The 16,467-nt window shown below is 39.9% G+C and overlaps 1 protein-coding gene across 2 annotated transcripts; it reads left to right on the top strand.

The window, feature by feature from the left end:
- The first annotated feature begins 2,723 nt into the window (after window positions 1-2,723).
- On the top strand, window positions 2,724-15,352 carry LOC106566039 (CD9 antigen). Of its 2 annotated transcripts, XM_014133847.2 has the most exons (9): window positions 2,724-2,830; window positions 3,217-3,316; window positions 7,918-8,020; window positions 11,895-11,992; window positions 12,790-12,864; window positions 12,971-13,066; window positions 13,200-13,265; window positions 13,643-13,726; window positions 13,878-15,352. In XM_014133847.2, the coding sequence occupies exons 2-9, from the start codon at window positions 3,248-3,250 to the stop codon at window positions 13,941-13,943; spliced, it is 657 nt and encodes a 218-aa protein (XP_013989322.1). In that variant the 5' UTR covers window positions 2,724-2,830; window positions 3,217-3,247; the 3' UTR covers window positions 13,944-15,352. The 2 variants fall into 2 exon arrangements, with proteins under 2 accessions (XP_013989322.1, XP_013989321.1); XM_014133846.2 differs by lacking the exon at window positions 2,724-2,830 and having other exon boundaries at window positions 2,848-3,316.
- Window positions 15,353-16,467: the final 1,115 nt, after the last annotated feature.

The raw sequence follows: 16,467 nt of genomic DNA, 5'->3' as shown, positions 1-16,467 counted from the left end.
TGACCAGAAGGCTGTTGATATAGCTATGTTTAGGCATGGCTACATGGACCTGTTACATTGACCAGAAGGCTGTTGATATAGCTGTGTTTAGGCATGGCTACATGGACCTGTTACATTGACCAGAAGGCTGTTGATATAGCTGTGTTTAGACATGGCTACATGGACCTGTTACATTGACCAGAAGGCTGTTGATATAGCTGTGTTTAGGCATGGCTACATGGACCTGTTACATTGACCAGAAGGCTGTTGATATAGCTATGTTTAGGCAAAGCTACATGGACCTGTTACATTGACCAGAAGGCTGTTGATATAGCTATGTTTAGGCATGGCTACATGGACCTGTTACATTGACCAGAAGGGTGTTGATATAGCTGTGTTTAGGCATGGCTACATGGACCTGTTACATTGACCAGAAGGCTGTTGATATAGCTATGTTTAGGCATGGCTACATGGACCTGTTACATTGACCAGAAGGGTGTTGATATAGCTGTGTTTAGGCATGGCTACATGGACCTGTTACATTGACCAGAAGGCTGTTGATATAGCTGTGTTTAGGCATGGCTACATGGACCTGTTACATTGACCAGAAGGCTGTTGATATAGCTGTGTTTAGGCATGGCTACATGGACCTGTTACATTGACCAGAAGGGTGTTGATATAGCTGTGTTTAGGCATGGCTACATGGACCTGTTACATTGACCAGAAGGCTGTTGATATAGCTACGTTTAGGCATGGCTACATGGACCTGTTACATTGACCAGAAGGCTGTTGATATAGCTGTGTTTAGGCATGGCTACATGGACCTGTTACATTGACCAGAAGGCTGTTGATATAGCTGTGTTTAGGCATGGCTACATGGACCTGTTACATTGACCAGAAGGCTGTTGATATAGCTGTGTTTAGGCATGGCTACATGGACCTGTTACATTGACCAGAAGGCTGTTGATATAGCTGTGTTTAGGCATGGCTACATGGACCTGTTACATTGACCAGAAGGGTGTTGATATAGCTGTGTTTAGGCATGGCTACATGGACCTGTTACATTGACCAGAAGGCTGTTGATATAGCTACGTTTAGGCATGGCTACATGGACCTGTTACATTGACCAGAAGGCTGTTGATATAGCTGTGTTTAGGCATGGCTACATGGACCTGTTACATTGACCAGAAGGCTGTTGATATAGCTGTGTTTAGGCATGGCTACATGGACCTGTTACATTGACCAGAAGGGTGTTGATATAGCTGTGTTTAGGCATGGCTTCCTTGTTTTGAGTCTGTTAAGTGTGTTTCTCATTCAGCAGGAGTTGACCTAGCATTTTATATTAAATCTACTTTACGCATCCAGTATTTTCTCCATTTGTATCTCACCCACCAAAAATCACAATATGCTGATTTACATTTTGTGTCATTTCTGCCTGTCTAATTCCTAAAAAGGAAAAGTAGACAAATCTCTGCGCTCTCAGATAGTAATAATAGTTAATATGGTGCTCTTCAATGTCCCATGTTTGTGGCATTGATGAATAAATCATTTATTGTTTACTTCAAATTAGATGTTTATATTTTATGTATAAAAGAGAGACAGTATGTATGCATTGTTTACTGTTGTGATTTCTTTAAAACAATGTAATTGTTGGAGTTCAAGTGTTTGACGTGATTGATGGGTGACTAGGTGCATTCTTGTCAGATAAGTATGCTTATTAATGCATGATTATGGATACATTCTGCAATGAGTTAATCTGGCTTTGAATCTGCAACAGAACATGTCAACAAGTTAGTTCTGAATTTCTTTAATAAAGCAGTGCATTCTGACACCATGAATTGAAATATATTTCACCTTGTTCATATAGTTGGCAGAAATTCTAAGGGATTAAATATAGACCTCCACCGGCTGAAGGAGAAGAGGATCTGGTAAAACAAAGGTGGCAGCTAGCTATGACGTGCAGAAAGAAGCATGCAGGGACCTTGCATGTCTACATTTATGCTAATTAGCATTTTCGAATCAGAGTAAATAGAGCCGAATATATTGATAAAAGTCACCTTGTCCAAGAGAGATTTACCTGGCTATCAAAACGTTACGCCAGGGAAAGCCTACATGAAACACATGCCTTGTTTGAAGTGGTTCTAAAATCCCTAATTGAAAAAATGAATGGTGAAAAAAAAAACGATTGGAACCATTTCTGTGTTTGCCGCTAGGTTTTATGGGTATTATGACACGTCCACTGTGGTGAAGTAGTGGGATTGGTTGTTTAGCAACAAAACCGGTTTAGATTGTTGACAAAATATAAACTATATTTTTTCTCCAATGTTAATTGAAAACATATATACATTTACACAATAAGCACTTGTTGTCGCTCAAATACAGCTTGCAGTTGTTAGCTAGCTACAGAATTTTTGCCATATTAGCATTGACATAAAATCAGTCAAAACACCTCAAAACAAGACATTGTATAAAGAACAAGATGAAACTAGCTGAGACGAGTCACTTACGATTCCCCACATGGCAGTTTCGTGTCATTGTTGACAGCTAGCTATCTGGTCATCTATAATCACAAGAGATTTTTACCCCATTAAAGTGTTCATATCGTTTTCGTGACGTTGTCAGCTAACCCAGCTACTTGATTAATCTCTACACTCACGAGCCAATGACAGAAAATGGGCGGTCCGACAACTAGTGTAAAATTCCTCTACAGCTGTAACAATGAGACAGATATTTCACTGGATGTATAAATGTGAAGCATCCGGTGTGCAGTTCCATCACTACGGTAGTGAGGGGAAGCCCACTGGCGGGCTGTGGGAGAAGATGGAACGACATGGATTTTGGACGACATTTTGTAAATCTTCTCATCAATTAAACATTTGATCTCAATACAATTACTGTTCCCAAAACTAGAATCTGTTATGAACGGAACGGACTAAGTTTTGTAGACTTCACCCTTTGCAAAAGTTTTGTAAAAATCGCGCTGTTTAGGAGTGCAAGGGCGAATTGAGTTAATGCACACGCGCACTTCCCCGAGTAGGCGTTCCCTAACGGAAATATGCAGGTGTAAACCAGAACGCGCCAATAGACCACGCTAGCGATATCCTATCTTCGTTTCCTTAAAAATCTTTGGCTCCTGCAATCATTTTGAGATTGCAGCGCGGGTTGTATGGTTGATGTCCAGTTATTTCCAACCCACATTTTGAACAAAGTCTCACTGTTTTCTTGATCTTTTATTAGGATCTAGGATTTTTTTTCCAACTCTGGAATCATGAGTAAAGTGCAAGGTGGGATGAAATGCGTGAAATATCTCCTTTTCGTTTTCAACTTCATATTATGGGTAAGTGTTGGTCCTACTATCGGTCAATGTAATATACAGTTATTCAATCATAACTTAAGTTGCATGTGTGCATAATTGATCGTGATGTATAGTGACTCCTTATAAATTGCGGATGCATTTTGCAACAAGTAAATCGCTCGCGCTGGTTGAAGACGATTCAGTTCTATTCTTATGTAGGTCTGGAGGGAAACTTCATTTCGTTTTAGGTCTGTCTCTGCAATGTTATCTTATTTTTATCAGAGTTATCAATATAACTCGTTTCTTTTTTTCCACGTATGTTGTTACTAATAGGAGTCTTATCCTTCTTTAACCATGATGTGGCACATTGTACCATCTGAATTTCATGTATAATGTCAACAAAATGCGTGAATTAACTATGTTAACAACTATTATATGTCTGCAAAAAGTATGTTCAAATTAAGTGTTCAAATCAAATCGTATTTGTCACATGCGCCGAATACAACAGGTGTAGACTTTACCGTGAAATGCTTACTTAACAAGCCATTAACCAACAATGAAGTTCAAGAAATGAAGTTGAGAAAATATTTAGTAAATAAACTAAAGTTATTTATTTATTTATTTATATATATATATATATATATATTTTTTTTTTATCTCAAAAAGTGACAAGAAAATGACAACAATAACGAGGCTTTATACAGTCTCACTATGTTGCTGTAGACACTGTTATTCCCTGATGTGAGTCAAACATAGCATAGGCCTATGAATTTGTTGCAGAACTGCAGTTTGTTTCTACATTTCCAACATAGCTGTCTATGATAAGAGATCCTATTAAATAACTAGATGGGGTATGTCATAAAACCTAACCGTTCCAGAATGGGGTGGAAATGGCATCCATGTTGGTCAGGGTGACATCAAAACCTGTCTAATTGGAATGAATGGCAGAAGATGCATAATCTTGATTTTTTTTTTTATGTAGGAAAATAAAGTAAGGCATGTGATATCAGAAATTGTGTAATAAATTATTGTCAACCTAAAATATTAATTAAAATATAGTTTCCACGGGTTTTGTACCAATTTTCAGATAAATAGCCTAAAATATGTAAACAGACCATACATGTCTCCATGTTTTGTTTCATTGGAAAGCTGTGAGTGCTATTATATAATACAATATCAGTACTTGTTGCATTTACAACTTGTCTAAGTCCTATCATCAACTGATTTCCTCCAGTGTCTGGCTGTGGATGGACTGCATTGATTGAATGGAATGTTGGCATAAACTTCTTAATCAATCCCATATACTATGTTCTTACAAAAAAAAGGTTTTAAATTCTCTAGTTCAGCAATATTAAAAAAGTCTAATGCTTCTCAAAGATGCCCTCTGGTGGTCAAACTAGCATTAATGGCAACAATGGCCGACACTAAAATAACGTGCCATAGAATTCTGCGGCAGCCGGCAAGCTGTGCTGCAGTACGACGCAACTTTTAAAGGAACAACCACTGTACTCCCAGTCGGTATTAGATAGAACGTCGCGGCCCTACCCGCCAGTGGGGAAACAACCAGCGCTTACCTAGGTTACCCCATTGGCTCACACCAAAAACATGACCTTTTTCATACACAATTTTCTTGTTGTCTGCTTGTTTTAGTAAATTACAAAACTACATTCAAGAAAAGTCCAACATGTCTAAAGATAACTTTTCAACATTGCCTGCTTTCAGGTATTCTCACTACTTAAACGTAATATGATAGGGCTTCCCTCATGCCCCCTTTCATGACGGTGCTAGCAGCCACGTGAGTGAGTGTTAGCCAGCTACCGACCAGATCATTAAGCTAGCCAAGACCATCAACACAAGCAAATGGACTATTCAGCTACAAGTAGTGAGTGGATTTACAAATGGACAATACTAAACAAGTTAAATGTCTTACCTGTGATGAAATGTTTCCCACACTCATAGCTACGTGTATCCTACTTGGACACCAGGTCACCACATTTCCCACTATCCCACTCTGAATAGCCTGAAGCCACAGGGTTCTTCTTGCAGGCCCTATTTCCCTATGTAGGGGTATTGTGAACCGCAGGTTGGGATTTTGGACCTGGTTGAACAGCAGCTTTTCGGCACATTTTGCTATTTCTGTATAACACAAAATTAGCTACGAAGTTGGCTCTTTTACACTGGGGGTCAATGGCAAAAAAATGTTTGTTTTCCTCAATTTGTGTGCGTGGGTGAATATCGAATCAGACTATTAGCAGTGAATTTGAAACATTTATGGAATCATTCCTTTAAAGCTGGCTAGCTAGCTATCAAACACACAGTGCAGATAAATTCTTAAAATGCATTATTTTGTATATTTTTTATTTCATCTTTATTTAAACGGGTAGTTGAGAACAAGTTCTCATTTACAACTGCAACCTGGCCAAGATAAAGTAAAGCAGTGTGACAAAAACAACAACACAGAGTTGTTACACATAAACAAACATACAGTCAATAATATAACAGAAAAATCTAAAATCAAATTTTACATTCTTTTATCTCAACACTGGCAAACCATGGTTGACCAACTCCCTGACTAAAATGTCTGACATTTAGGCCATCATAAGAAGGTTAATCTCCATTCTAGTTTTCTAATTCCTAATTCTATGGCTATGATGCCTCACCACATTTCCGATCCCCCTCCCATGAAAAATGTGGCATTGTGATGAGTTTTGTCTGGGGGGGGGGGTCTTGTCTGTTTTGGTCACATCTTAAAGAAGGTTGTTGTTATTTTAGAACAGATTCTGCTCATTCTTGGAATATCAAGTTTACATTTGCTTATTGCCTGGAAACCCGACGTTGAATTGCATTGAATTCTAGGGAAGAAATTAGGGTTTGAATCAGGCAAATGTTCTCTCACAACCTCTACAAGACAGAATGTTGAATACAATTATATTTTAACATACTTTACTGGTTGTCCGTGCGGTTGGTCCTTTTGGCGGTGGGAATGTGAGAGTATATCCACAGGAAAGTATAATTACATTGACATTTCAAAGCGCTGATAGTGTGTTCAGATTTATACCACCTGAAGTGGGCACACAAGATACAAATACATGAACAAGACGCATGCATACTTGACGAGCTCATGCACGCGTTTACATGGTTCTGTGCATGCTGCAGGTGATAGAAATCTGAACGCATTGCCAGCGCTTTAAAAAACGTAGGATATATTGTCTCACATTCTTACTGGCCAAAAGGACCAACTGTATCGACAACCTGTAAAGTACGTTAAAATATTATTTTATTCAACATTCTGGCTTGTAGAGGTTATGAGAGGAAACTTGCCTGATTCAAATGCTAATTTCTGCCCGAAACGTCGGGTTTCCAGGCCAATTTGCTAATAGACTTTTAGGCCTTTTACCCGAAGAATAAGGGAACAATGCTGTCAGATATTATCTAACAATTGTCACATTGCTAAGAGATATCTTCATATATGAAGTTTTTAACCTGTTTTCATATTGTTTTCTAAAAGTACCTTTTTTGACCAATGTGTCACATTTCTGAAACTGAAATACAAATACATTGTTCTTGATGGTATACGTAATATAATGGATATTAGAGTATCTCTGTTCCCGACTTTGCGATCTAGAGCTCTCTGCACTCTAAGACAATTGGTCGTCCCCAGAGTGGTGTCACTTCGTCCGACAGCAGCCCTTTGTGCCCAGTTATGAGACAAAAGCAGCAGCGTTGTGAGCTGAGCCAATGAGGGCAGGGTCGTAGTAGTGAGGAGAAAGCCAAAGAGGGCAGGGTGGTAGTGCTTGAGGCTGAGACACCACTGGCTGCTCTGCCCTGTCTAGGTTTTAGCTGTAGGCACAGATTTAGGATTAGTTTACCCTCTGCCTATCTCTCTGCTTATCCATCCACATTAGGGGTTTAAAATGTAACACTGACCTTAGGTCAGCGTCTTGGGGCCGTGTCTACTTTGGCTGCCCCTCTACATGGTGCTCGGAAGGCCAAAGGCCCCAGAGGTTAAAAGCGGACTAGTTAGCATGTGTTACTTTTTTTATTACAACATAATACCATTAGATTTCTACTATGTGCAGTAATGGTTGAAAACAACTGTTTATGGTGTATGGATTTTTAATAGGACACAGAGGACACACAAGGGCTATGTTTGGTTGTGAAGTCAATTATTTTTGTACATTTTCGCCATTTTGAAAGTCGTTTTTTTTCTGAGTAAAATGTTTTATTGAAGAGTCTGCTCAAGAGTATCTGCTCAGCCTCTATGTAAGGCCAGGCAGCACATGGATGGAATAGCACCTTGTATCTGGTAAGGCTGTCATGGGGATCAGTGCTGTGCAGTGTCCTGATCTGTTCTCAAGGTCAACTCTAGACAATGTTATTATTAATAGACACCAGCCAGTCTGTATCTCATCTATAGTATGCAACATCATGCTTTAATAAGGGTTAAGGATAAAAACAAAGAATGTATACAATATTGTGCAGAATGGGTTAATTGATTGTCAATGTGTTGCACTGTTAGACAGTGAATCTCTGTATAACAATGTTGATGATTAATGAATACATGTATTTATTTATTTCCATTAATGTTATACAGTGAATATTGGGGTATGTTTATGCTTGACCTCTCCTTTTCTGCACCCCAGCTGTGTGGCTCATTTGTGTTGGCAGTGGGGTTATGGCTGAGATTTGACCCAGAGACAGTCCAGCTCCTGACTGTAGAGGAAGCCCCTAAGACCTTCTTCATAGGTGAGTCCAGTTCCCAGTGAGACCAGGAGCCCAGACCAGCTGAACACCCTCCAAACTGTTCTATTGGAATTAGTTACCAGTCTCGTGTTTAGTATGGCACAACATAACCATAGCAAAATGCTAACATCTCCTCTGTTTCAAAAAAGGTTTTCAGAACATGTCCTCACGTTTCCTTGTACGGAACACAGCCCAGCTACCTACAATGTTCACTAGGGTAGGAATATGTTTGAAGTACAGTATTTAATGGGTGGCTATCTTTGTGTTTGTTGAAGCATTTCCCATCAACCTGTTCCTCTCATAGGAACATGCACAGAGTGTACAAAACATTAAGAACACCTTCCTGTTATAAAGTTGCACCCCCTTTTGCCCTCAGAACAGCCTCAGTTCGTCGGGCATGGACTCTACAAGGTGTCGAAAGTGTTTCACAGGGATGCTGGCCCATGTTGACTCCAATGCTTCCCACAGTTGTCAAGTTGGCTGGATGTCCTTTGGGTGGTGGACCATTCTTGATACACATGGGAAACTGTTGTGTGAAAAATCCAGCAGTGTTGTGATTCTTGACACACTCAAATCAGTACGCCTGGCAGCTACTAACGTACCCTGTTCAAAGGCACTTAAATCGTTTGTCTTGCCCATTCACCCTCTGAATGGCACACATACTACCGTTCAAAAGTTTGGGGTCACTTAGAAATGTCCTTGTTTTTAAAGAAAATAAATTTTTGTCCATTAAAATAACATAAAATTGATCAGAAATACAGTGTAGACATTGTTCATGTTGTAAATGACTATTGTAGTTGGAAACGGCAGATTATGTATGGAATATCTACATAGGCGTACAGAGGCCCATAATCAGCAACCATCACTCCTGTGTTCCAATGGCACGTTGTGTTAGCTAATCTAAGTTTATAATTTTAAAAGGCTAATTGATCATTAGAAAACCCTTTTGCAATTACATTAGCACAGCTGAAAACTGTTTTGCTGATTAAAGAAGCAATAAAACGGGCCTTCTTTAGACTAGTTGAGTATCTGGAGCGTCAACATTTGTGGGTTCGATTACAGGCTCAAAACACCAGTCTCAAAGTCAACAGTGAAGAGGCAACTCCGGGATGCTTGCCTTCTAGGCAGAGTTACAAAGAAAAGGTCATATCTCAGACTGGCCAATAAAAATAAAAGATTAAGATGGGCAAAAGAACACAGACACTGGACAGAGGAACTCTGCCTAGAAGGCCAGCATCCCACTTCCAGCTACGATAGTCATTTACAACATTAACAATGTCTACACTGTATTTCTGATCAATGTGATGTTATTTTAAAGGACAAAAAATTAGCTTTTCTTTAAAAAACAAGGACATTTCTAAGTGACTCCAAACTTTTGAACGTTAGTGTACACAATCCATGTTTCAATTTTCTCAATGTTTAAAAATCCTTCTTTAACCTGTCTTCTCCCCTTCATCTACACTGATTGAAGTGGATTTAACAAGTGACTGGATTCACCTGGTCAGTCTATGTCACTCAGCGTATATGCTATGACAGGAACCTTACCTTTTTGATGGCTTATTCTATTAGAGAGTCAGCACTCAATTGCCTGTGGGTCATCATCCCCTTTTAAGGCATAATCACAGGTTTATTCTTGCAACAACAAACATATTTCCCACATGAGCTCTTTGAAGAGAAAGTGCTTGGAGGGGCATTTTCCTGAGCGTCCAATTATATGAAAACGATAACAATAACATTCACACCATGCCTCTCAACATTCAGTATTAAGTACACTTCAGTTCAGTGTTCCATACAATAGCATCTCTCTCAATGGGTCTCCACCATGGAAATGAGTAGAATGCAGTCTATTCTTGTTACTCCCATTTAGAGCATGACCTAAAATGGTGACTTCACTTCATCAGCTCTTCACCATGCCTTCGCCCAGTTGGCTGCTGCCCTCAGGGTGCTCTGAAGCTACAGTCTCCTAGCGACCGCCACTCCCATCAGCCAGAAAGTCATGATATCATCAAACATTGCGTCATTCATTGCACATTGTGATATTGACATCTGGTGTCAGCTTCTTGATTCAATCCCAGTTAAATGCAGTAAAAGAAGATCTGGATAGATGCCCAAGCTTTGGGATGATGTATGCAGTGTATCTGCTTATGATAACACTATCAAGTTCATTTTGGCTTTCAATGCAAATGTCATACCAGCGCTTGCCTGGGCATCCAAACCATGTGGCACAAAGAGACCTTCTTACCCAACATAGTGACTTCTGAGTTTGGTAATACACTCTTAGAAAAAAGGATTCCAAAAGGGTTCTTAGCTATCCCCATAGGAACACCCTTTTTGGTTCCAGGTAGAACAGAACCCTTTTGGCTTCTACCTGGAACCAACAAAAAAAAACAGTTTTCTTAGGGAGACAGCCGAAGAACCCTTTTAGGTTCTGGATAGCACTTTATTTTATTCTAAGAGTGTATTGGTTGTAGCCAACAATACATGCATAACCTTGTGTTCTTATCCATTTAATTTCACATTTAATGTGGAGACGTTGCAACAACAACAAAAAATCACTACGATTGATCATGCTTTTATCATATTGCCTTGGCAACACAAGACGCATATTATCTTGGGCTGCATAAGAACCATAGGAGAGCGAAAGGCCTTATTGCAGCTGTCCCGACGAGACAGGACCAGACTGAACAGACAGAGATACCATAGAGTGGCAAGATGGCAGCATTCTCTACGGATGATTCACTTTCCATTCTGTCACTTCTGTGTCTGTCTAAGCTGAGACAAGCCTATGGGGAGCAGCCACAGTAGATTTGCACACTGAACTCTCAAAGATTTGCATTGCCCATTGCTAACCTCCACCAATGCTGGGCCAACACAAAGTGCAAATGCTTAGATATGGCAGATATTGATAAGGATGAGTGCTGTACATGTGTTGGGAAGGTCTCTCCTATCAACGTCGCTAGCTTTGTTTGTGTAAAGCAAGGCACCTGTCTTGTCTTATGGTGTTTTCCATTGCTAAGCAGGAGATCAGCTTTGAGCTCAGTCAGCCCTCTTGTTCCCAGTTTCCTCCCCCAACCACAGCGCAGCCACAGCGGACCGCTTCGCCACACCTCCTGTCTATTGTTCTTAAGCAACGAAAACAACCTTGGTGCACAACGGCCCCAATGTGATTTAATTAGGCAGCCATAGCAGGTCCTGCCTGTGTCGTTGATTAAGCCCTGAACACGAAGCATGGGGACTGCCCTGGTTTACCATTACTACCCTATCAAAGGGCTGGTAGTGAGAGGTGTAGGAGGGTAACACAGGGCTGATAGTGAGGGGTATGGGGGGCATCACAGGGCTGGTAGTGAGGGAGGGGGGCATCACAGGGCTGGTAGTGAGGGGAGATGATTATCTTTCCTACTCCTTGTGTTGAGAGGGATAATGTTGCTCAAGCAGGGGTGGAGCAGCTAACGACATCCACATGCCTCTGAAAATGAGTGTTGTGTTGATGAGAGACATTGTAGAGAAATGTACTGCTGCAAGTTCAGCAAAGATGTGTGTTGGATTACCTTAGTACACCAAGATATTCAGGGTATGCAAAATATATTCAAATCAACCGAGAGGCACTTTGAAGTAGAAAAGTACCTTGTTTTAATGACACTTTTCACAACTGTCAGGGTTTTGCATCTCCTTTCAGCTCCTGTATTTTCCACATCTGACACTTCAGAATGTTAACATGTTAGCTGTATTATATATGGGATATTCCTACACTTCAGTTTGCAGTTATCTAGATTGTGTTGCTGCATGATTTGGTCCATGTGCAACAATCTTTCTTAATGCTGTCACCATCTGTTGATTCACTGAACCCCCAGCTCACTCTGTGTCTATCTCTCCTCAGCCGTGTACATACTGATTGGTGCAGGTGGGGGCATGACGCTGGTGGGATTCTTTGGTTGCTGTGGAGCTGTGAAGGAGTCACAGTGTCTCCTTGCGTCGGTGGGTAATTGGTGGGAGTTTTACCTTAGGCACCTGTCTCTGTTTAGTGGAATGCAATTTTAACGTAGCTCTACCCAAGCATTTTGAGTCAACACAAGCCTCCCACTGGGCACAGACGTCAATTCAATGTCTATTCCACGTTGGTTCAACATAATTGCATTGAACTGACGTGAAAACAACATTGATTCCACCAGTGTGTGCCCAGTGGGCTTCTCTTATGAGTATACTGTCAGCAGGCCCAGAGTTTTTACTAACCGTATGTCCTGATCTGGGAAAACTCCTGGCCATGTGTACAGGATACTGTATGGTAGGCTATACTTAAAAATGAACTGAGTGGTTCGAGCCCTGAATGCTGATTGGCTGACAGCCGTGATATATTAGAGCGTTGGGCCCATAACCGAAAGGTTGCAAGTTCAAATCCCCGAGCTGACAAGGTACAAATCTGTCGTTCTGCCCCTGAACAAGGCAGTTAACCCACTGTTCCTAGGCCGTCATTGAAAATTTGAATTTGTTCTTAACTGACTTGCCTAGTTAAATAAAGGTAAAATAAAAATATCAGATGGTATGACAACATTTCTTTCTACTGCTTTAGTTATGTTGGTAACCAGTTTATAATGGCAATAAGGCACCTCTGGGGTTTGTGGTATATGGCCAATATACCACGGCTAAGGGCTGTATCCAGGCACTCCGCGTTGCATTGTGCGTTAGAACAGCCCTTAGTCGTGGTATATTGGTGATATACCACACCCCCTCAGGCCTTATTGGTTTAATATGTCACTGCCCTCTCTGTTTTGCAGTTCTTTGCCTGCCTTATTGTAATCGTCGGTGCAGAGGTTGCTGCAGGTGTGTTTGGATTCATGAGCAAAGACAAGGTATATCCACTCCAATCAATGTTCTGATATTAAACTTGAATGAAAGACAAATTATTGATACTGCAATCTCTGACTAATTTTAATTCATCCTTAATCTATGTTTTAGATCATTGAAGATGTTCAAAAGTTATACAGTGAATCTATTTCAGAAGGTTCTGAAAATTCCAACCGGACGGCAATAGCAGCAATTTACCACACTGTTGTGAGTTAAACTACAGTTTTCTTTATGCTCTCATTAAGTACTTCTTGATCATGTCACATTGTCAATGTTGTCCATTTCTACGTTTTGATATGCTATATTTATTTGTTATATTCTGTTTTATTATCATTTGTAGCTGAATTGCTGTGGTGACTCCGTGACTAACCCGTCTCTGTGTCTTCATGGGGATGAAGACCTAAAGGTAAAAACAACTCTTTGCTCTCCTGCTGCAGTATCATACATTCCTCTAGGTGGCAGTATAACATCTTTGAAAACAACATTGTTTTACCGTAGTTCCACTTCTTGTCTCCTGTACTGTCTGATAGCCATTACTTTAAGCCGCTGTTATCTATTTTACCTAATTTCAAATTAGATTATTAATATCTAGGTGTATAGTCTAGTTATAGTACAGTAGTACCTATAGCTGTGCTTAGATCATGGGTTTCAGAGATAATGTGTGCTCTATATATATATATATATATATATATATATATATATATATATATACCCTAATGTTCTCTTATTAAGAAAAAGTGAATAAAGGTATTGTAAGTGACATTATGCTATGTGTGTTTCCAGAACTGTCTGAATGCAATAATGGACTTTTTCAATGAAAAGCTCTACATTATCGGATATGTGGGGATTGGTGTTGCAGGAGTAATGGTAAGACTCTTACTGACACTCGGGCACAAATTACATTATGTTACATATGGTAACTCGTTATATAATTATTTACAAAATATTACAGGAAATCTGCATAAAACTGTATTACAAGCTTATAGTCTACTAATATAGTTTTCTGTTCTCTCCTCAGGTCATTGGTATGATCTTCAGTATGGTCCTCTGCTGTGCAATTCGGAACAACAGGGAGGTGATCTAGAGAGACCCAGTAGCTCCAGCCTTACCCCTCCCACCCTGTAGGCTTTATACCGACTCACCAGCTCTTCATAATCACAATGCCTGAACAAGGAGGGTACATCACATCTGGGATGGAGGACAGGGGAGCCTTTTATAACACAAACATTCAAGTCCAGGGGTCAATTTAGTGGTGCGGGTGTGATATCACACACTCAAATGTTCACAGGGATTTCCCCATCCCCTGGACAGAGGCAGTTAGACCAGACCCCCTCTCTCTCCTCTGGCATCTCTGTGACCTGAATAACTGGCCTCTCACTGCACTCCTCCTCTCCAAGCACAACGTGGCTCAGCATTTGGCACTACTTTGAGACATTCCCCATTTTTCACATCCTCTAACACTGCTAGCGTTCCATGTCCATGTAACATCTTCCTCTTTGAAGCAGGAATGTGATGGCTGAGGAGCATTGCTGTATGCAAACTCCTATGTGTGCTGTTTTTAACATTATTTATTCAATGTCTTGTAACCTCAGTTTAAGGGTTAATTTTGTGTACAGAGCTACTGTAGTCGTACGTTATCTGCTTGTAAAGTTGTATTTAGGTCAGTAATCGTAACTTCAGTCATTGAGTTTTACATAACTGTTGTTGGGACTTGCACCTACTGTATGCATCATACATTTCATTACTCACTAAATGTCTCAAATGTGTATCTTTGTATAGACAAGCCCAAGCAACCTATTCCTACCACAGCTGGATATTCTACTTTAGCAAACTGTATGTTGTGTTCCTTTACTTGGCCCATCAGCATAGTGTTGCTCTGCTACAAGCATACCCTGCACCTTTTGTTGGAAAAGACCTGATTTCAACTTGACCAACATTCTGAAGAACTTTTGTCATTAATATTCTGTCAGGAGGCAGCTACATTTTATGAAGCACTGTACTGTCATTCTTTTAATGTCCAACCTCAAGTCTGGATGTTCAAGCTTTTTTGCATTGTCCTGTGTGAGGTCTCAGAACACGTGTGAACTGTTCCAGTGAGTTGGTGTATATTTTGAATGAATTCTAGTGGGTGTTAATATTGTTGGCCCACACTGTTGTAGATCCAGGTTATGTATGCTAATAATGTCAAACAAAAAGAAGACATTGAATGCTTTTATTTTATCAGCATGTCCATTTGGTAAAATGAGTTCTGTTTCTATCCTATTTAAATGTTTTTGGATCTCCCGTGAGAAAGCTAAAAGAAATTAGACTATGTAACCTTGTTAATGGCAGAAAGCTTTTAGTTGTATTTGACAAACATTAGGGATCTGGGGTCAGTTGTTTGTTCACCCGCAATTGATAATAACCTATCCGCAACCACCTGACTATATGTGATAATGGTAAAATATGATGCCTGACCCTAACCAGCAAATATAGACAATGCGCTGTACAGTTCCCATTTTTCGCTTGAACATTTATTTATTGAAAAATTAAGTTTTAACATACAGGTAAGCCCTAAAGCTTAGGTTTACGCATTAATGCCAGATAAAAATAATGAAAAACCGGTAACACTACCTGACACCCAGCATCATAACACATTATGAAACAGTCACAATAACCATGTCATAATATGTCATAACAGCTGACATAACTTGTCATGACACATATATTTGAACATGTTGTGACATATATTACGTTATTTTATGGCTGGTTATGACACCTACATAAGAGTGTCAAAACCTACCACAGTAGTTATTTTATGGCTGGTTATGACACCTACATAAGAGTGTCAAAACCTACAACGGTAGTTATTTTATGGCTGGTTATGACACCTACATAAGAGTGTCAAAACCTACCACGGTAGTTATTTTATGGCTGGTTATGACACCTACATAAGAGTGTCAAAACCTACCACGGTAGTTATTTTATGGTTGGTTATGACACCTACATAAGTGTCAAAACCTACCACGGTAGTTAGTTTAATGGCTGGTTATGACACCTACATAGGAGTGTCACAACCTACAACGGTAGTTATTTTATGGTTGGTTATGACACCTACATAAGAGTGTCAAAACCTACCACGGTAGTTATTTTATGGTTGGTTATGACACCTACATAAGAGTGTCAAAACCTACCACGGTAGTTATTTTATGGCTGGTTATGACACCTACATAAGAGTGTCAAAACCTACAACGGTACTTATTTTATGGCTGGTTATGACACCTACATAAGAGTGTCAAAACCTACCACGGTAGTTATTTTATGGCTGGTTATGACACCTACATAAGAGTGTCAAAACCTACCACGGTAGTTATTTTATGGCTGGTTATGACACCTACATAAGAGTGTCAAAACCTACAACGGTAGTTATTTTATGGTTGGTTATGACACCTACAAAACCCACAAAACCTACCACGCAATGCAAAACATTCCATTACACCATAGCCTACTCGTCAACAGCATGTTTATGTTATATCATATTTTCTGAAATTGACCATATTAAAATATTGTTGTAATTGGGCACACATTGCTGTCAGACTTGCACCTACCCCAATGCCCTCTTTCTGATG

Source organism: Salmo salar, chromosome ssa12 (genome assembly GCF_905237065.1).
Source record: "Salmo salar chromosome ssa12, Ssal_v3.1, whole genome shotgun sequence".
NCBI classification, from domain to species: Eukaryota; Metazoa; Chordata; class Actinopteri; order Salmoniformes; family Salmonidae; genus Salmo; species Salmo salar.
This window is presented reverse-complemented; position numbering and strand designations above follow the sequence as displayed.